The sequence below is a fragment of the Mastigoproctus giganteus genome, chromosome 8 (assembly GCF_048544385.1).
Source record: "Mastigoproctus giganteus isolate SK-2022 chromosome 8, ASM4854438v1, whole genome shotgun sequence".
Classification (NCBI taxonomy): Eukaryota; Metazoa; Arthropoda; class Arachnida; order Uropygi; family Thelyphonidae; genus Mastigoproctus; species Mastigoproctus giganteus.
In genome coordinates, this window is record NC_143582.1 from 71344265 (window position 1) to 71367630 (window position 23366).

General features: G+C 37.2%; 1 protein-coding gene across 1 annotated transcript in view; it reads left to right on the forward strand.

Moving 5' to 3' along the window:
• Positions 1-23366, forward strand: part of LOC150081620 (sorbin and SH3 domain-containing protein 2-like) — a 193458-nt gene that overhangs the window by 105878 nt on the left and 64214 nt on the right. The window contains exon 7 of the mRNA XM_090379478.1: positions 11789-11816. Coding sequence (XP_090235604.1) covers positions 11789-11816 — 28 coding nt within the window. The remainder of the gene's footprint in view (positions 1-11788; positions 11817-23366) is intronic.

The window sequence follows — 23366 nt, forward strand, 5'->3', positions numbered from 1 at the left end:
TACCCTGGTCCTGTTCCACCTATCCTTTTTACAAAGCATGTTTCCCATTGCCCCGACACTAGCATCCCCAACAACTACTAGTTCCTTTGGGACCAGCACATTCTGCCTTGGGGGTTGTCACTGTGTTGCGTGATGCCCAAGTGCAAGCTCTGGTGTTGGTGTGGGCAGCTGAGAGCTTGATGGGCCCTCAATTTAGATCCTTCAAGGGCATCCACCCTGTCCTTCAAGCTCTTATATAGGCCCATAACAATGCTGGGTTGTCGCCCCCTAGCACTCCTTACATCGCACACACACACACACACACACACACACACACACACACACACACACACACACACACACACACACACACACACACACACACACAAAGACATTCCCTTTGGCAATGTCACATCCCATAACTTATTGCTCAACAAATATCAAGCAAGCAGTGCATTTTAAAAGGCTGTGATTCAGAGGGCAGTTGCCCTCTGAATCACAGTCCCCCTCAGTTCTCTGAGGCACAGCACACCCATTAACTTGAGCCTTTTGCTTTGCTGGAAACTGTTTATCAGGAAACTGTTGAATTGGCCAATAAAATGGACCTCAACCTTGACGTGACTGACATGAGAAAGCTTTTGGACTCGCATTTTAAGAAATTAACAACCAGTGAAATAATTGAAATAGAGACACATCTAAATTCTGAAGTAACAGAAGAACCTGATATTCCCCAGCTTCCCAGAACATTTACAAGGCAGAAAATGGCTTCAGCTTTAAATCAATTTCTGAGGGGTTGGCAGTCACTGAAGAAGAAGACCCAAATATGGAAAGAATTGCAAAAGTGAAAAGAAGCAATAATGACTGTCTAGCATGCTACAGTGAGATTTTTGAAGAAAGAAAAAAAAGAATCTAACTCTGCAACCTTGTATAAAAACATATTTTAAAAAAAGTGGAAAACCCATCTGTTTTTTCATTATCAGATGCCCTTCCATCTACCCCATCTGCACCTAGTGTCACTTATATGGAAAATATTGAACTCTAGTGAAAATATTGACGAATAAAAGTTGAATAAGTTTAAAAGTTTTTTAATTAAAATTAACAAGTACGATATCTTGTTTTTCATTCTTTTTTATTTTATTTTACGTTATATATCGTATACGATAAACAATAATGCATTCATACATTGTAATAAAATATATTGTATAGACCATTTGATGTTTAGTACATGGTTTTAATGCTATAAATTCCTTTTTATGATACATATCATAAAATCTCAGGAATGCAAGATACACATACCAAACAAAAAGTATAATGAACAATGTCTTGGAATGGAACTGGTTCGTAAACCGAAGGTTGCATGTACTCTCATACAGCTATAACAGAAACTATTATTTTCATGTCAGGTGTATCCATTATTCTCTCCACCCAACTTATGTATTTTTATTCAGTTAAGGAACTAGTTAGGGACATGAATTATATTATTACTGCTTTAAAAATAAACTGTCATATCCATAGTTACAGTAATCGATTGACAGAAATAGCCTTTGTTTACAAAAATGATATCTGTTTGTGGTAAAATTTATTGATTCACCATTATAAGAAATGAGCAATCCCTGTATCTCTTTGTTTTCACCCCTACAAGCAGTTCCAGTATTGCTGTGGAATTGCTCAGTAGCAATCAGCACAATCAGCATCGGAAGAAACAAAGCTAAGCCTGTTCACAAAGTCATTTGAATTTAGTTTGGGAGGTATGGGAGAGGGGATAAATAATAATTGTAATTGCCATATAGTGCAAGAAAGCCACAGGCTTTTGCAAAAAAAAAACCACCAAATAGATAAGAAAATACAACTTATATGCTTCCCTCATTGCACAGATAACTATCCAGTCGACCTTTGAATTTATTCAAATTGTCAGACCCAATTACCTGCGAGGGCAACTTGTTTCAACAATCAATGACTCACGGTCTAAAAGAAATTTTCCTGCAATTTAATCTAAACCTCAACCCCTGTAATTTGTATTTATTGTCCCTAGTTCTGGAATTCTTTTTAACAGTGAGAATTTCACTGCCATTCATTTTATTAATCCCTCTCAATCATTTTATTAATCCCTCTCAGAGCCTTATAGACCTCAATCCGATCACCTCTGAGATGCCTGTTTGCCAAGCTCTGTAGCCCACATAATCAGAGTCTTTCCCCATATGGTCACACTTCTGCTAATCTCACCATTTAAGTTGCCCATCCTTGGACCCTTTCAAGGAGCTCAATGTCTTTTTTTCAGGTGAGGTCTCCATACTTGAATACAGTATTCCAAATGTGGTCTTACAATTGTCTTATACAGTAGGATTATGACTTCCCTATCTCTATAGGAGATTGTTTGATAAAGCATCAATATAGGACACCATAGGCTTTCCTTGCTGCCTGTTTATACTGTTCAGAAAACTTCATATCTGCCTGTATTGTAGCTCCCAGATCCCTTTGCTCCTCCACTGTTTTTAATTCAACCCCACCAAGTACATAATTTATTTCGGGGTTGCTATTCCCCAAGTATAAGACCTAGTATTTAGCAGCATTAAAACATAGTTGCCACTTCTCTGGCCATCTTTGAAGTCTGTTTAAGTCATCCTGCAGTAGTCCTGCTTGACACTGATCATTAACAACTCTGTCAATTTCTATATCATCTGCAAATTTGAACATTATGCCTTCTATCCCTTTGTCAATATCATTTATGAAATGAGAAAGAACAGTGGTCCAAGAACTGATCCTTAAGGTACCCCACTCCTGATATTACACCAATCTGAAGAATATCCATTAATCACAACCCTCTGCATTCTGTCCTGCAGCCTCTAGCAGTCTGTGTTACAATCTTACTGGTAATATCAACCTGTTGAAGCTTATACAGTAACCTCTCATGAGGGACCAAGCCAAGTTCTTTGCTAAATTCCAAATAAACTATGTCAAAATTGTTCCGTAAATCCAGTCTGCTAAGTTAGTTAAACATGTTAGTTGATTGTATGTCCTTCAGAATGCCATATCTATTGAAATGTTCCTAGATTGCACCCTTAATAATTGCCTCTAAGATTTTTTCCTGCCAGTGAAGTCAAACTTACCAGTCTCTAGGTCCAACTTCATTCTTAGAATTGGTTTTATGTATTGGCAATGCATTGGCACTTTTCCAATCCACAGGAATCTCTCCTAGGTTCAAAGATACCATTATAATTAACCTCAATGGTTCAATACCTACCTTATTGCCGCTCCTGGAACAGAGAAGTTTTTTCGGATTTATTTTCTGTTTTATTAGCTTAAATTGGCATATTAACTTATTTTCTAGAGTAGCTTTATATTCCTAGTTATGATACTTAGTTTAAAGTTTAACTTAGATAGAGATTTTGTAGGTATTACTTAGTATCGGTAAGGGTATCAAATCCACGTGTTACAAGTTGAAGCTCCGTTGAACGAGAGGTTTTTTTTAACCAGATTTAGCCGATTTATTAACCAATTGTTATATCAAATTATTTTCTATAAGTAGCTAGTCAGGATCCTTAGTTTATTCTGAATTGAGACGGCGAGATTTGGAAGTTAATCGATACTTAAGTGTCCGTAGATTTACCGTTCGTAAATTGCCGCCATTGTTACGCGATACAAAATATCTCGAACTAGATAGCATAAGCTTAGTATAGTACAGTACATAATATAATATTGTCAATTAATCAGTAAATCTATTAATCTTGTTGAACTTCATTGTCAATTAAATTGTACTTTTAACTATATACATATAACGACTTAGGTTACATAACATAAATAATTAGCAAAAATAAATAATTAATACTTAACTTGATACGGAAGTTATATAAAGGGATTTCGTAGATAACATTCGATACTGAAACATAAATATAGCCTTATAACTGTGTTGGGATTTAGGGTTTTAATTTTGTACTGAAATTGAAATTTTATTGAAATTAAATCAAAATGGCTCAGACCAGAGCAGCAAAGCAAAAGGCTCAAGCTAATGGGAGTGCTGTGGCTCAGGGGAGAACTGAGGGGGGGGCAGTTGCCCTCTGAATCACAACCTTTTAAAATGCACTATTTGCTTGATGTTTGTGCAGCAGTCAAGTATGGGACATGATACTGCCATGGGGAAGTCTTTCTATGTGCGCGATGCAAGGAGTGTAAGGAAATCAGGCGACAACTCAGCGTTGTTATGGGCCTATATGAGAGTTTGAAGGACAGGGTGGATGCCCTCGAAGGATTAAAAGTGAGGGCCCCATCAAGCTCTCAGCTGCCCACACCAACGCCAGAGCTTGCACTTGGGCATCACGCAACACAGTGGCAACCCCCAAGGCAGAATCCGCTGGTTCCAAAGGAACTAGAACCCAAAACAACTACTAGTTCCTTTGGTGACGCTATTGTCAGGGAAATGGGAAACATGCTTTGTAAAAAGGATAGGTGGAACAGGACCAGGGTATGTCTGCCAGTGGCAAAGGTTGATGATGTTGTGTGGATATCATCTTTTAAGGGCACAAAAGGTGATATTGTTGTAGACATTGGCACTAATGATATTAAGAGTAGGAGACCGGCGGAATTACTTAACAAGTACAGGTCACTGTTGAAAAAAAGCCGTGAATTAGGGTTGAATTTGAAAGTGTCTGCAATTCTGCCCAGACACGATAGGAGGGAGTATATGATGAGAGCCCTGTCGATCAATTCGGCCCTGGAAAGATTGTACAAGGCTCAACGGATAGAATTTTTTTCAACCTGGTCTGTACTTGTTAACAGGAGAGACTGCTTCTACAGGGATGGGATACACTTAAATAGAAAGGGTGCAAGAATGTTTGCTGATGTTATCGAGGCAGTGTTAGGTGGGTTGGAAAACTGCTAGATTTGGGGGATACAAGGACTAATAGATTAACAGTAGCCACTGGCAGAGGTAAAAGTGATTATTGCACTGCTTCTATTGGAATGAGAGCAGCATTGGAAAAAAGGATGCAGGATATTTCAGAGAGTGCTGGGAGTCATTGGGGTACAAGTAAACACATGGGTTGTGTTAGGGTAGCTAAGAAAAAGAACAGGTGCATGTATATTTGGGTGTACACCAATGCTAGGAGTTTGGTAAATAAATTTGATGAATTTGAGGTATTGCTCAAAGCATCAAAGGCGGATATTGTTGGGATATCAGAGACGTGGTGTCACACAGATATAAGTAATGCAGAACTGGAATTTGAGGAGTACAACGTCTACAGAAAGGATAGGAAGGGAGGAGGGGTTATGCTATTAGTTGAGAAACACATAAAATCCAAGGAAGTGAAGCCAGTCGACATCACTGGACAGTGCAATGTCGAGTCAGTTTGGTGTGACATAACCATTGGGAGATCAAAATTGAGAGTAGGAGTGTGCTATAGGCCTAATGACTCCGATGAATATAATAAAAAACTGTTCAGGGAAATAGAGTGGGCCAGTAAATCAGAGAGTCTTATAATGGGGGATTTTAATTTCCCAGATATTGACTGGAATTTGGGGGCTGGTCACTCACACACTAGCAAGGCTTTTGTGGATTTATTGGATGATTGTTTTCTACCTCAGCATGTTCGGGAGGCAACTAGAGGGAGGAATACTCTTTATTTGATTATCAGCAGTGATTCTTCATGCATTAAGAATCTGCAGATAAATGAACCACTAGGTGGCAGTGATCACAGTGTGCTGAAGTGGGATTTTCTCAAGGAGGTAACTACCATCAGGGGTAAAGGGAAGGGATATTGCTTTCATAAAGGCGACTAAGATGGTCTGAGACAGTATTTAAATTCTATACAGTGGGACCAACTGATGATGTTACCAACAGCAAACTCAAAATGGGAAGCATTCAAAGAAATTATCTTGCAGGCTACTAGGCTTTACATACCAACTAAGAAATATTGTTCAAGGTTCAGGCCTAAATGGATGTCAGATGAACTAATGAGACATATGGCAGAGAAGAAAATGCATGGAATACATATAAATTAACATGTGACACAGAAGCCTATGATAGATATAAGTTGATCTGTAACCAAGTTACAAAGGAGGTTATCAAGAAATCTTTGACAAGGGATGCAAAGAAAAACAGCAAGGAGTTCTTTACTTATGTAAACTCTAGAAGGAAGGGGATGAATCAAATTGGTCCACTTGATATCGATGGTTCAACTGTTCATGATCCTACTCAGGTAGCTAACAAACTAAATCAATATTTTGCATCTACATTCACACATGAGGCGTTATTCAGGAAGGGGAATGCCATAGATGGAGTAAACACTGGCAGTGAGCTAGATGATCTTGTAATAACTGAGTACAGTGGAGGAGAAATTGTTGAAGATAAATACAAGAAAGGCACCTGGGGTGGATGGAATCTATCCCGTTAAATTGAAGGAGGCAGCAAAGGAAGTAAGCAATCCGTTAGCCATAATTATGAGAGCTTCCTTGGACTCAGGGGAGGTACCCACAGACTGGAGATGTGCAAATGTAACCCCAATTCACAAAGGAGGATCAAAGGCTGACACAAGTAATTATAGACCTGTGAGTTTAACTTCTGTTCCAGGAAAATTAATGGAAGCACTGGTGAAAGAAGCACTGCAGGATCATCTTGACAAGAATTCAGTTATAGCTCAGACACAGCATTGTTTTGTTAAGGGAAGGTCTTGCCTGACCAATTTGATTGTGATACTATGATGTAGTCACAAAAGAATTGGATGCAGGGAATAACTTTGATATTATATACTTGGATCTTGGAAAGGCTTTTGATACTGTTGCACATGGAAGACTGCTGCGCAAATTGGAGCAGTGTGGCATTGGTGGCAAATTATTGCTATGGATAAAGGGATGATTGAGTGGCAGAAGACAGAGAGTGGTAATTAATGGACACTGCTCATCGTGGACTAATGTTATTAGTGGAGTCCCTCAGGGTTCAGTGTTGGGTCCATTGTTGTTTTCTGTATTTATAAATAATATTGATGATGGTATATCAAGCTTAATGTCCAAGTTTGCAGATGATACAAAGGCTGGTACGGTTGTTAAGGGCGTTACTGATGCTATGCTGCTGCAACAGGATCTGGAAAGGTTTAGCAGATGGGCTGAGAGGTGGCAAATGAAGTTTAACATCGACAAATGTAAAGTACTACATATGGGAAACAGCAACCCCAGAGCAACATATCAATTCTGTGGTACTACACTGACAGTGGTAGAGAATGAAAAGGACCTGGGGGTAATTGTCCAGGCAGATATGAAGTTCTCTGATCAGTGCAGACGGGCTGCAAGAGCAGCTCATGGTGTCTTATCAATGATATACAGGAATTTTTCTAGCAGGGATAGGGAGTTGATTATTCCCTTGTATACGGCAATGGTCAGGCCGCACCTTGAGTACTGTATACAGGTTTGGAGGCCTCATTTGAAGAAGGATGTAGAGCTGCTGGAACGAGTACAGAGAAGAGCAACAAGGTTAGTGAACGGAACGAAGGGTTGCTCTTACGAAGAAAGGCTTAAAATTTGCAAATTACAGTGTCTGGAGACTAGGCACCAGCGAGGTGATCTGATAGAGGTGTACAAAGCCTTGAATTGTTTGAGCATGTTCAATGCTGATGGGATAATGCCTCTTGCTCAGAATAATCACCTGAGAGGGCATAGATTCAAAATGAGGAAAGACAGTTGTAGGATAGATGTGTGGAAGTTTGCCTTTAGCCAGCGGGTGGTTGATTGCTGGAACAAACTTCCATCTGTTGTTGTAGAAGTTGATAGCTTAAATAGATTCAATGCAGAACTTGATAAACCTTTGGAGCAAGGGGATGGGTGAAATAAAGGTGTTTTTTTTTTTTTTTTTTTGGCTGATGCTGTATAAGCTTGCTTTCTTGCATCATGTGCCCTTGCTAATGCTAATTAGTAATCTGGGGCAGATTATAGTGAACCAGAGCAAAGTATTCATTCCATCTGCATGTAAAGATGCTCATCATAATCTTCACAATCTTCTGGTCTGTAGATTACTTTTGCTCATTATTCCAACTTCCAACTAACTCACACCACACAGATTCTTTTTCCTGGCAGATGTAATGTCAGACTCCCCAAAAGCTCTTCTTTGCATTCATGTTGCTTTTGATAAAAAGAATGACCCTTCCCTATCTTACCTAAATACATTATACATACCATAGTGGAACTCATCATCGCCAATTTCTGGGTGGCACCACCCAGAAATTGGCGATGATGAGTTCCACTATGGTATGTATAATGCATTTAGGTTAGCCCTATTATATCATCGCCAATTTCTGGGTGGCACCACCCAGAAATTGGCGATGATGAGTTCCACTATGGTATGTATAATGTATTTAGGTTAGCCCTATTATACCAGCATTAGTTGTCTTAACCAGGAGTTCAAATTCAGCCATTTTATTGACAACACTCCTGAAATTACTGTAGACACAGTTGAGACTAAGTTATCTTCTATAGTTTACTACTCTGACACACCCATTGAAGTTATTTATGTTTTGTATCCCAAGCTTTATCTTCCTCCTCATTTGAAACATTGCTAACCTCATAACATCTTATCAACATTATCTGTTGTGGCAACAAACAAGAATTCATGAGGTGAGTGCAAGCATTATTTTGATCCATATCATCGGGTGAACACTTATATAAATTTTCTTCCCCCCTAACTAGCAGTTTCCCTGAACCCTTACGGTATCCTCAATGATACAGACAAAAATCCTTGCACCATCTTTATTCAAATGAGTCCCATCTCTACAAAATCGATCCCTTCTACTTACAAATGCTGGCCGTGCTGATAAAACTTTCCTCCCTAGAGCCTTGCAGTCTCTAGCCTTAAGTCTCGAGTTAATCCACGAGGCTTTCAGTCTGTAATCCCTCCTATCACGTCTGGGCAGAATTGCGGACACATACATTCTGACTTAACTCACAGCAGTTTTTCACCTGTATTTATCCAACAGGTGGTCAAGTCATGTTTGTTTAATATTGTTAGTCCCCACATGAATTATAATTCTCTCTTTACCTCCCTTAAAATCTTAGTCTGTTGGTAACATCATTTGTTGCTCCTGGCAAACACACTCTGGTTCTGGACCACACATATTTGTTTCAAAAAATTGTACCCATTTCTCTGAAACCAGAGTCTCCTAATAAAACTAGATCACCTTTGACCAGAGCAATATGTACTTGATTATTCTTTTCTGGGACCCAAATCGGGGGGTGCATCACTTGGCAGGTCAGGAGACAACTGAGTCCCTGACCAGCTCCCAGTTACATTTGTTTCTAAGAAACATAAACCATAAACTGATATGATTGAATGTTTATTCACTTTATAAAATTCACTTTATTCAGAATATAGTAAATATGTTATCCAGGCTACTTTGTGGAATAAGAAATTTCCCACCCATGCACTCACCTATGCCCTTGTTTAAAAATTGTCAAAGAGATAATGGCACTGGCAAAAAGGGAAAGCCGACCCGGCTAGCCAGGTGGGTAAAGTGTCTGCCTGGCAACCCAAAGGTCGCGGGTTCAAATCCTGCTTTCGGCTTGGATCAGAGTAAAATGCAAAAACTTTGGGAGGTGCATTATGGCCACAGAAGCCAATACACCAACAACTAACAAAGAAGGAAAAAAAAAAAAAGGGGGGTGGGAAAGCTGATAATTTCCTGCTGATAAACTTACTTTTCCTATCAATTTTTTCCTGGATAATATATTCACTATATTTGGAGCACCTAATATGCAGTACTTCAGTTATAATGAAAAATAATTATTTTCCATTGGTTAAACACCTAACTGTATTTGCAAATTGTATATAATTTTCAAATACAGTAAGGTGTTTAACCAATGTAAACTGTTAAATGACATGATTTAATGTATCAGAGCAGTAATAGTGACAAATAAAATTAAAAGGATTGATATGTTGTACTTTTACAAATTGCTCTTGTAAAATTCTGGCTTTTACCATGGGCATATTGGTAAAATTAGGATTTACCAGATTTTGGGCTTGTATCACATTCACACATAATGTGTGTGAATATGATACATGATGTGTGTGAATAAAAATGTGTGTATCATATACACACTTTTTTTTTTGTTTTTTTTTTGTCCTGTGGTAGGTTCTACTCCACAATAAAACCCCTTAATTAACTGCCATCTCTTATCATTTTTAAACATTTATATTAGTAGTTGATTTCCGGTGTGGATATCTTTATTTTCAGCCCTCAGAATATCTCTTGGCTTATGTCATTGTTCTTAGATATTAGATGGAAAAGTTCAGAAAAATTTAAGTTTCCATCCTATTGTTTTTGCAATTAGGCAGCTATAATTTTCTGTGGCTCTTAGTGGTAGAATGGCTTTTTTTTTCCCCTAGATTTCTCAGGGGAAAGGTTTCCCCTAGATATCTCAGGAATGATTCAAGGTTCTGTTTCTTTTATCCTTTTTTCCCTGCATGTCAGTGACTTTCTTCCATTGTCTGGAAATCATATCCATAATTTTGCTACTGACTCTAGATTTTGTTTTGCTGTTTGATAAATCTTGTGTTGTACAGACAACTACAGTAACTCAAACACCCACTATAATTTTTTAAATTCCAGTCTCTAGGTTATCCCCATTGGAGGATTGTGAACTTGGTTGCCTTCAACCCTTCTGTGCTTCAAGTCTAATATCTCCCTAATGATATTATGTTCATATTGCTACCCTCATAACATCTTATCAACATTGGCTGTTGTGGCAACAAACAAGAATTCATGAGGTGAGTGCAAGCATTATTTTGATCCATATCATCGGGTAAACACGTATATAAATTTTCTTCCCCCCCCCCCCCCCCCCCCCCCCCCCCCCCCCGAACTAGCAGTTTCCCTGAACCCTTACAGTATCCTTAATGATACTGGTAAAAATGATTGCATCATCTTTATTCAAATGAGCCCATGAGCCCCATCTCTGCAAAATAGATTCCATCTACTTACAAATGCTGGCCGTACTGATAAAACTTTCCTCCTTGATAAAACGTGCTGATAAAACCGGATGATATGAACATAATACACTGGCACTATGGACAAGAAGCTTTCTTGAGGTGCAGTGCCGGGAAACTCACTAAATGGAACCTATACAAAGTCGTTGACTGGGCAAACACCTGCCCCTAACTCCATCATAACAGACTTTTCATACAAGGGCACAATTCTTTACTTGGGTCAACCAATTTTTTCTTTCATCTTGGCAAAAACATATCAGAAATATTGCTTTCTCCATATCTATAAAAGTAGGTTTTTCTCTTTTGCTTCCAGTGTTATTTTTCTTCAGCATCGATACAGTAAACTCTGTATCGATACGAAATCCATCTTATTACTGAATATTTTATGACAGATTAAGGTATTTTCATAAACCTCGAACGTATTCCCATAAAACTACTCACAAACTCACTCCATCCAGTTTCTGCTATTTGTTGTTTTATCTCCAGATATTTTTATAGGTGTTATTCTTCTTAATCAGCATCTGTACATCAAACCAGTGTTCTTTGACAAATTTCTTTTACCTAATCCTGAACCCATCTACACCATCAGGAAAATAAATGTGATCCCTCAAAAAAGATGAAAAATGATCAGTCATTGTTCACCAAAAAAAGATTGCTACTTACCTAAACAACCTGTATAGATTTTAATTTTGTTTTGTCTATAATTGGTGATTTTGTAATTGTGCTGGTGATTTCTTAATTAAAAAAATACAAATTGAGCTGTGATGGAAGTGTCAGATTGTTATATTGCAATTGCACTGTTTTTTTTAATGTACTTATACATGATTTATACAATTTTCCCCCCGACAGATATACCTGATTCAAATGCTAATTGTTGGTAAGTATTCATTAGATGTAGTTTTTTTTTAATTATACAGAGAAAAATGTTTTTTCCTATGATTTTGTTTTGATTCAGCTTCCAAATGCTGAATCAAAATCTGTTAACTGATTAAATATTTGGGAGACTTTTGACACTTGGGTCTCCATATTCGCAGGAGTCACTTGTCAACACTTCCTGTGAAAACATGAAATTCCGTGAAAATCTGTACTCTTCCCCCAAATAGCCCCAGATGTTGTCTACTTATGCATAAACACTTACACAACCATTTAAAATTCACAGAAAAATGCTTAAATGTATTTAAAAGGTTTTAATTGTTTTACACTAATGAGTAACATTTTAGACCCATGTCTATAATGCTAATTGTTCGAAAATTTTATTACATAGTTAAGAAAAAGGCACGCAGGATTCAGTAGTAGGGGTCTCAGAGGCTGGAGAAGCAGGTTTGGCCAATGTCGAGATTTCTGGTTTGGTGGTATGAGGAGTGTTAAGTGTTGATGTAGAAGTTGCCCATTTTCAGGAACATTGTGATGAGAAGTTGCTTCTTTTGTTTGAACTCGTTGAACATGGCTACGTATGGTGTTAAAATATCATTGAGGCTTTCCTTGTACTTCATTTCATGAATCTTGTTGTTGTTGTATTTGTAGAAGCCTGCTAGGCATTTGGCATCATGCATTGCCTGTACTAGGTTTTCCAAGTCGAACTTCTTCACTTGGCGTGGTTCTCATCCTCAAGGTTGGAACAAAAACAGCTCCTTGAGTTCATCATCCATTAGTGTTGTTGCCTGTCCATCAATTAAATTGTTGATATCCTCGAAACCTATGCCCCCTATTCTCCTGGCCAACTCAATTATTTCTGCGAAGCAGTGGTGGAACCAGTTTAAGAAGTGGTTCTTCATCGTCCAGACTTTGTGTTCCGCATCCAGTATACAGCCAGTATATTCTTATTATGTCCTGGGTTCTGCATGCAGAAAATTGGGCCGGGCTTTGTCATATGGCCTGTGCATTGCTGCAAACTAGCAGAATAGACGGCATTATATTTCTTCCAGAATAATGCCGTCTCATCGGTATTGAAAACCTATTCAATTTTATATCCCTTCTCCTTGATGAGCTTCATGAGTTGCGCAGGGTAGGCCTCAGCAACCTAGTGATTAGCTGAAGCAGACTCACCCGTAATCTTTACATTATAGAGTGAACAAAGCCTCTTGAATTTCATTGCCAGTAAAGGGTGGCAATGAAAGTGGTTTCCACAGTGCCGCTGGTAAAGGGGGGTTTGCAGCTTAAATCTGTTTTAAAGAACAAGGGCCTTAGTGGAAATCTTACCAATGTTCACAGGCAAATTTTTCTTGTGCTGGTCTTAGATCCAAATGAAAGTTGCATTCTTCATTTTTAATATCACTTTATCATGTTCATAAGCTGTGTATCTAGCAGTAAGAATTCCGCCAGTTTGCACTGCCTCTCTGATCTCAGTTTCTTGTTTCCTTATGTATTATATGGTACTTTGATTGATACCAAACATGTGGCCTATGGCCACGTATGTGAGCCCTTCTCGACATTTATCTAGAATCTGCACTTTCTAGTTCAAAGTCATCACTTTTTTGGCCCTTTTAGGCTTTTTTTCCATCACTTGATGCACTTCATTTAGAACCATGGGTATTCTTCACATAAGCACTAATATTTTAAGCCCAAGTAGCCTAGTGAAAATACACACAACACACAAAGGTCACAAGCTGTCCTACTTGGATGATGCTCACTGAGAGACTGAATGTGCACGTGTCCCACCACATGCATCTTCAGGGTGATTGCAGCAAGCAGCAGCCAAATTTTTAGTATGATAAATTTCACAACTGCCCATGCAAAAACACAAATCGATGAATACAGATCCTGCGAATATGGAGACCCAACTGTAATTGGAAGTCTTTAGATCTGGTTTTCAGGTATAAAATAATTTTTATCTGGTCATATTACTTTAAATCAGTTGACTTTGTGTATTTTTTGAGAATTTCTTGCTTTCTTGTAAATTTCATTGCAAGCTTATTGTTAGTTTCAATTAAAGCTTATTGTTAGTTTCAATTATTTAAATATTTTCAAGAATAATTTAAAAATACTAGAAATATCTTCACCAGAAACAGGCCCAACATGTAAAATGCTTTCACATGATAAATCAAGCTATGATAATTGCCTCTGAAAAGCATCCTGCAATGATTATAACTGTGCCGTGACAAAGAAGATTGCAGATGCAATTTCCTTTTACAAAGAAAGAGAAAGAAAAGCAAATTAAACAACTGAAAATCAATTCTTTCTTTAAGAAAAATGGGGCTGCAGTATCAGTCCCTGTAGAAATAAATTGACAACTTTTTTATTTATAGCTTATATTGCATAAAGTTTACACCAAGGAGAAAAACAGATGGTGATTCAAGATTACAATATTTTCTCTTTAGTAATATTTTTCATACTGTATTAAAAATGATAAATGTGACCTTAAAGAATATCTACACTTTTTACCCACTTTTTTTTTTCTTTTTTTTTTTTTTTTGCCTTTGAAATATGTTTTTTGTGCAACAAATGTTCTACAAGTCAGTATATACAGAAATTGATCAGCCTCATTGGTTGTCATTGTAATCTGGTATATTAAAAATGGATGTACACCTTTCTATTTGAAATAGGTTATGAACTTAACCTATATAGTATGTTTGTCACAGTAACTCAGTAAAGATGCATTTCCTAACGTAAGTATTATAAGTATTAATTTATAATTAAATTTAAATTAATTTATTAATTTGAAAAAGTAATAATAGTCCCTTGCCACCGATTTTACCAAGACATTTGGCCTTAAATAAGCTCTCTGGTTCTACATGATTATAGGAAATTTTTCTAGCAGTTTATAACACTAATTCTACATCAGTCCTACTTTAGATTGTATGCACAAATATTTGCTTTTCATTAAACAGTGGTTTGCCATCCTCACTTCTAAATTCATTATACTTACAGAATGACTTCGTCATTCTGTGAACTTGAATATTTCCTTTAAAGATTGGTGGCTTAAATTAATGGCTTAAACAGTTCTAATAGCATACTGTGGTTCAAAATCCAAAACATTAATAGACTTTCTTGTTATTTTCTCTTACTGGTTTTGTACATTAGTTATTCTCTCAAGTGTGAAAGTAAAAGATCCGTAGTCACCTGGAATCCTTAATGACAAAACATTTAAACCAGATGTATTTAACCTTCCAGATTTCAAGCTACAAATAACAAATGCAAACTTAGCTGGTAATTTGTGTGTTACAGTTTCCTGACAAGTTGACTTTTTTATGGATTTCATCAAATTTTTATATTTTTCAAATATGCATGTGTTGTTATGTTTTTTATTTATTGATGTGGACATAAGATTCTTATGTCCACATCAATAAATAAAAAACAAAAAGACCATATCACAAAATCGGTGATATGGTCTTGGAAAGTAATAGTATCCAGTTTGTAATTTATTTATTTGGTTCAAATGGTTAATTCCTCTTATTCCAGTAGACTCAAAATAATGGCACCTTCAGAGATTGAAGGTGTTATTTTGATTTTTCTGTTATCTAGAAAATTTTATTTTTATTATATTTAATGCCGAAATAATAAGGCTAAATAAGAAATAGAGAGATTAAGAATGAAATTTTATTAACTGCACACAAAAAAATTAAATATCGTGTAAATTAAAAATCGTGTAATCATAAACATGCTTTAGTATATAAACATAAAAAGGGGGAAAAATTTCTATTCTAGTTGATCCCCTCTGAATGTGTCTGCTTTAGATGTAGAGGGTGCCATTTCTTCTAATGCTTCATCTGTAGTAGAGAGTAGAGAGTACATTTTCTTGATGGTTTTTTTAGGAATAGTAACTGTGTTTTTCAAAAATTTTCTAATATCACTTTATCTCATCGATGTTCGTTTTTTTTTTTTTTTTTTTTTATCCTAGTATTTCACAGCAAATGCATTTGTATTACTTCTTCTATAGTAAAGCTTGGATTTTGTTAAAAATAAATGAAGAATATTTTCTATGCTTGATTCTGAAACAGCCCAAGTTATCTTTTCAGTTGTTTCAATGTCCTCATCTACATCTGAACAAAGTGCATCATTGAGTTTCTCAGGGGTAACAACACTATCAATGATTTCTTGATCTGATAAAGATTGTGATAATTCAACCTCATTATCAACAACAAGCCATGCATCAATATCTCCAACTTCGTCTATGTAAAGAATTTTCTGTTGTGGTAGATTGAACTGTTTGCATTATTTCTTCATTACTGCTTTGCCTTGACCATACGTTAAAACCAATATCATCGTCAGATGGTAAGTCGGCAGATGTGACACCTGGCCATAATTTCCTCCATGCTCTCACAAGAGTGATGGTTTTACAGTATCTTAAAAACACAAGTATTTTCTATAGAATATATTGCATCTTTAATTGTGAAAAATGGGATATCCTTGCTAATTATTTGTTTCATAAAATCATTCGTGTAGTGGCATTTAAAATTTTAGATAACTCCTTGATCCATGGGCTGAATGAGAGAAGTGACATTGGATGGTAAATAACAGGAAAAAATATTTCCACAATCAGAAACTAATTTGGATTCATGAGGATGGGCCCTACAGTTATCAAGAAGTAAGACACATTTAGAATTTGGACTCTTCCCTATATATAAATTCTTTCAAACTGCTGAACAATTCACGAGTGAACCAATCTTGAAAAATTTTCTTATCCATCCAAGCATTTTTTGGGCCTTAGAAGTCACAGGCAAATGCACAATTCCCTTCAAGGTTCATGGATGATGATGATTTACCAATTACTAAAGGCTGAATTCTGTGTTGGCCTAATGCATTTGCACACATAAGAACTGTCAATCTTTTTTATTTTGCTTAAAACGAGTTGCACTTTTTTGCTTTGCAATCTGCAAAGAAAAAATGTTTTTTGTTTTTTGTGGCAAACATTTCCACTGGTGACTGATTTCATCAGCATTGAATATTTGGTAAGCTTCTCAACTGTCACACTGTATTCTTTAGCCACTCTGTGTCAGCAGACTGTTTTTCTCCCACAATATCTAAATTTCAAATTATGTGCCTTATCTTAAATTTAGTTAACCATTCATCAGTAAAAGCAATTGTTATATCAGTGCCCATTTTTTTCTTTAAAATATATTGCTTTGGCAATAATTTTTGACCCTGATATATATAGCCATTCCTTCCGATCATTCCAATAAAAATGACTCACGCAGCACTTTATCTAAGTTTTCTATTGGCTTGTGTAAAATTTTTCTATCAGCTCTCTTATTGTGTTAGGTTCTGAACATTCATTAAATTCTAAAAGTTTGTGCTTTTGAATGTTTAATATCATACAATGTTGACAATCCAGTTTTATATTCTGCCACTAATACACTCCTACTTTATGTACCTTTCTGTTTTCTTTATTATATCAAGTTTGTCACTAAGCTTTAATGTTGTTCTTCTTTTCTTCTCTGTATGAGGTTTATTGACTTTAGGAGCCATAGTGAGGGGTTTTTAATTTAAAATAAATGTAAAACAGCTGTATAATCTGTGATATCAGTATAGAATTCACATTCAAAGTGACTAACGTGACTTGCCGTTTTATTTTTTCTGCACTGCAAGACATTTGTGCTGTATGTAAACATCCGATCTGAATCTGCTGCTAGCTTGAATGTTCCATTATTTGGGATGCCTTTATTTCGACAGTTTACTCTATTTGCTTTTAAGAATGTTTTTTTGGAAATTTGGAGCTTGTCTGAATGTTTTTTTTTTTCTCCAAATGCATCAGATGTCAAACAGTACTACAGGGGAAAGGGTAGAAATCTTACATTTTATAAGTGGTGGAATTCTAATGTCATTTGCATTAATTTAAATAAATAATTCAACATTTCGATTATGAAAAAAAAAAGGGGGGGACTCTTCCCCTTCTATATTTTAAATTTTAAAATGAACTTTATAACTTGAAAACACAAGGCAAAATGAATTTGCCCCCTTAATTACATCATGATAATGAGTGTTTTATTTTCTGCATTAGATTATAGAACCTTTGCCAATTCCTTGTTCACATGCAGTGAGTCTACATACAAGGAACAAAGAACAAAAGCACAAAATATAACTGCTTGGATACATTTCAACAAGTACTGGTCATAGAAACTAAAGCAGAGGTTTCTAACTTTTATACCTTCCTTCAACTATTTCAGAAACTTCATCCCCACCCTTCTGTAACTAGTGCAAATAAAGATTTGACATAATTTATACACATACTTTTATAAATTAGTATACTTCAATATATTTAATCTCAAAGATTGAAATAAAATTGATGAAAACATTTTATTTTATTAATTTTATATTAATAAAATAAAATTCCCAACCCTCCAAAAAAGAAATGAATTGGGTGGGGGGAGGTTGCATTTGACATGCTTTGAGAACCTCCAAACTAAGCCAGTGGTCTCTGTGTCGAGAAAAACATAAGCCTAAACTGCACATAGATTACAACTTGCACTGGATAGAACAACCCAAATATCTTCAGTATCTCTACTATTATTTTTATTGATTTTGTGATTATTAAATTTTCTAATGTAAATTTCCTCTTATTTTTCTTTTGGGAAAATCCCTTTCATTCCCAGTTCCTAACTAAGCCAGTGGTCTCTGTGTCGAGAAAAACATAAGCCTATAGATACTGCACAACTTACACTGCATAGAACAACCCAAATATCTTCAGTATCTCTATCATCTACTATTATTTTTATTGATTTTGTGATTATCAAATTTTCTAACATAAATTTCCTTTTATTTTTCTTTTGGGAAAATCCCTTTCATTCCCAGTGATGCTAAATTTCTTATTAAAGTTTTTTACAAATAAGCACAGTCTGCAATTTCAGAAGTTTTATTTGTACATTTATTTTGTTTAAGCACTTTTTTTTTTTTTTTTTTTTTTAAGTTTTTGTTTTAGATTTTCTGATGGAACTGATATTCGGGTAACACTCAAGTCAAGTGGACTCAATTTCGGCAAAGTCCGGACAGTCTGTGACAGCCAAATCCTCTGCTTGCACCTTCACGATGGTAGGACTGTTTGTAATCCTGGGTATAACCTCCATGCACAAGTACATGGTGGGTGACCATCCAGGTGTGAACCAATGTAAGCAGGGGTCGAGGTGTGGCGCCCACACCACATGGAGGAACATCGCCCCTCTATGTTACCAGGCAGTACTAGATGGTAGATGATTCATCAACCGGTGCAATACCACCACTTTGCTTATTGGAGGCTTGAAGTGGTGGAACCCATGTTAGTCTCTAGAGCTAAGTTCCGGTCAACCCTTCCCCATCTCTTCCATCATGCAGTATGTTTGATGACTTTGGAGGTTATGATGAACATCGTGGTGAGATCCAATATTCCTTACATTTCAAGGGTACAGCTCTAAAACGGTGTTCGCAGGCCGGCTGCTAGTTAGTACACCGGACCAAACCTATTGGTAACTCTCTAGGAGGCTTCCGGATCAGCTAGTGTATAATCTTGCTACCTCTACTCTGCCAGATAGTGACTGGAGGGAGTCCGAGTAGTGTGTATGCGGGGAGCATTGTCGCGGCCACGTTATGTCAAGGATCTGGGTATATTCTTACCATGTGTATGCCTTATCCAAAAATTTCATTATTTCATACAGCATGTCCCACCCACTTTTTCTTACTATTGAATACACCATGAATTGTCAAACTAATAGAGCAAGCTTATCTGCAAAAAGATCTAAACCTCCCAAGCACTTTCTAATTCATTTCGCAAATATACGTGGTCTCAATTCTAATCTCAACGATGTCCATTTCCACTTGCAGTCTGCCAAACCCCATGTACTTTTTCTGACAGAATCTCAGTTATCAGTTGATTCAACTACTGCTCATCTCAGATGCCCAAATTATTCGCTGCATGATTCTTTTTGCCTCAAAGGTGGTCCTTGTGCATATGTCCGTTCTAATATTCCCTGTCAGAGACTTGGCAATTCTTCTCTGGCTTAAAATCTCTCTACCTCATTGTGTCAAATTCATCTGCTGTCTTTACCGTTCTCCCAACTTCACTAATCACTTGGAGCTCTTTGACTTCCTCTCTTTGCAACTTGACTTTCTCCAATCCAACTTTCCTAACAGTGAGGTAATTTTCCTTGGTGATTTTAATGTTCACAAATCCAGCTGGTTTCCGTTTTCTAGTCACACCGACACAGCTGGTCGAGATGCTGAGGCTTTTGCAATTACTAATGATCTTGCACAGATTGTTCATTTACCTACAAGTATACCGGACAATCTTAATCATACAGCCAATACGCTTGATCTTTTTCTCACAAACAACCCTTCTAAGTACACGGTCGAAGTGAGAGGTCCTTTAGGCACTTCAGATCACAACTTGGTGAGTTTCTTCCCCAATGGAGCCTTTATCTCATGGCTATTCCCAACCTTGTTGTTTGGCATTACAAGAATGCAAAATGGGATGACCTGTGAGACTTCTTTTCTTCCTTTCCTTGGTCGGATTACTGTTTCAAAAGTTCTGATGTCAACGTTTGCTCAGATCATGTCAGTGAAATTATGCTCGCAGGAATGGAATCCTTTATCCCACACTCCACTTTAAAATCTCGTCCTTTATCTAAACCTTGGTTTTCCAATAAATGTGCTAAGGCTGTTCAAGAGAAGAATGTTGCATATCGTAATTGGCTGGTTTCTAATTCTTCAGTTTCATTTTCTGCCTACACCAAAGCTCTCAACAATCGTAAAGCAGTTATTAACCAGTCCAAACTAGAGTTTGAACAGGCTAAGAGTAGAAAACTTGCTTCTTGCCCTAATGGTAGCCGAGCATTCTAGTCTCTTGCCAAAGCTATTGGCTGCAACTTTTGCCCATCTCTGCTCCCACCTCTGTCCAAACCAGATGGCTCTGTTGTCACTTCAGCCAAGGATAAAGCTGACCTGCTAGCATCCCATTTTTCTTTCAACTCATGCATTAACGACCTTGGTAAAACACCTCCCACTATTCCCAACACGCTCCATTCAATGCCTCCTGTGGTCTCCCATCAAAAGGATGTCAGAATCACGAATCTTGATGCTAAGAAAGCTCCTGGTCCCAATGGTATTTCTCCACTTGTTCTCAAAACTTGTGCTCCTGAACTTACTCCTATTCTTTGCCGCCTTTTTTCACTTTCTTATTCCAAAGGTGTTTTTCCTTCTGCTTGGAAATTTGCTCATATCCAGCCAGTTCCTAAAAAGGGTGATAAATCCCTCCCATCCAATTATCGTCCCATTGCAATTACTTCTACTTTCTAAAGTAATGGAGAAATCGATTAACCGCCAAATTTTAAACTACCTAGAAACCTTCCGTCTGATCAACGATCACTAGTATGGATTCCATCAGTGTCGATCCACTGGTGATATTCTGGCTTATGTTACCCATTTATGGACTAATTGAATGGAAAGGTTCGGTGTAACACAAGTAGTTGCTCTTGATATCTCAAAGGCTTTCGATCGTGTTTGGCATAAAGGTCTTCTAAACAAGCTTCCATCTTATGGTTTGCCAACTGTTTTTAGTAATTGGTTATCCAGTTTTCTCTCTGATCGCTCACTGAGGGTGATGGTAGATGGCTCTCTGTCTTCTAATTTCTCCACTACTGCCGGTGTCCCCCAAGGTTCAGTTCTTTCCCCCACTCTTTTCCTCTTGTATATTAATGACCTTCTTCCATTGACTGGAAATCCTATCCACAGTTTTGCCGATGATAGCACATTGCATTCCACTTCCATTTTGAGAAACCTTGTCCTGCTCAATCAGCTTCAACTTTTCGAAAATCTGCTACCAATTCCTTATATGCCAATCTTCTGGTAATTTTTCAGTGGTGCAAAGCAACTTAGTTGATTTCAACCCTTCTAAAACTCAGTCTTGTCTTATATCTCGCAAAAAGGATTCTTCTGCTCCTGTGCTTAACTTTAGTGACACTCCGATTTCTAGGCAAAATGATATATCTCTTTCGGGGATTACCCTGACTTCTAATCTCTCTTGGCACAAGCACATTACAAATATTGCTTCTTCCGCATCTAAAAAACTTTGTTTTCTATTTCGCTCTTGGCGTTACTTTTCTTCCAAACAGCTGCTCACTCTGTATAAATCGCAAATCCGCCCTGCCATGGAATATTGTTCAGAAGAGGGCAGTTAGGTTAATTAATGACTCATCTCTAACAGAGTCTCTGCACTCGCTGTCTCATAGACGTACTGTTTCTGCTGCATGCCTCTTCTACAGATACTTCCATGGGCACTGTTCTTCTGAATTAGCTTCTATAATTCCTGCTCTCTCTTTCAAAACAGTCTGAACACGTGCCGCCACCAGCCAACATCCATTTACTGTCCAACTTCAAACACACAGAACCAACTTTTCATCTTCCTCGTTTATTCATTCAACTGCTGTTTTCTGGAACAACCTTCCTTCATACGTATTTCCTGAAAATTACAGTGTGCAGAAGTTCAAGTCCAATGTCAACAGTCTTCTTTCGTCTTCTCAACCTCCAACCCAAGCACGGTACTAAGCACTATAGGTTCTAACACCTCTTGTGTTTGGGGTTTACATAAAAAAAAAAAAAAAAAAAAAGAGACCTGTTCTGTTAGTTTAACTTCTGTTCTATAGGGGAAAATTGGATTCCCCCTGGGTTCGGTGTTGGGCCCATTGGTGTTTTCTGTATTTTTCACTGACGGTCCATTATTAGATGACTTTCTTAATGACAAGTAATGATAGTACGCTACTGCAACAGGATCAAGAAAAGTTGAGCAGATAGAAACAAAGTGCCACCTGTTGTTGTTGTGGAAATTGATAGTTTAAATAAATTCAAGGGAGAACTTGACAAATTATTGGAGGAAATGAAAAAGTGAAATGGGAGATGTCGTAGTTTTTTTTTTTTTGCCCGATGGTGTATAGATTTGCTTTTTTGCATCATTTGCCACTGATAATTCTAATACTAAAACAGTTGATTTTCAAAAACTTCTGGATTCACAAGGCAAACAATGTAAAGGTCATTGTGAAAGCCTTATTAGCATTAGCAAGGGCACATGATGCAAGAAAGCAAGCTTATATAGGATCAGCCAAAAAAAAAAAAAAAACCTTATTTCACCCATCCCCTCCCTCCAAATGTTTGCCAAGTTCTGCCTTGAATCTATTTAAGCTATCAACTTCTACAACGACAGATGGAAGTTTGTTCCAGGAATCAACCACCCACTGGCTAAAGGCAAACTTCCAAACATCTATCCTACAACCATCTTTCCTCAATTTGAATTTATGCCCTCTCAGATGATTATTCTAAGCAAGAGGAAGAATCCCATCCGCATTAAGCATGCTCAAACCTTTCAAGGCTTTATACACCTCAATCAGATCACCTCGCAGTTGTCTTGTCTCCAGACACTGTAATTTGCAAAACTTAAGCCTTTCTTCGTAAGAGCAACCCTTTGTTCTGTTCACTAATCTTGTTGCCTTTCTCTGTACTCATTCCAACAGCTCTACATCCTTCTTAAAAT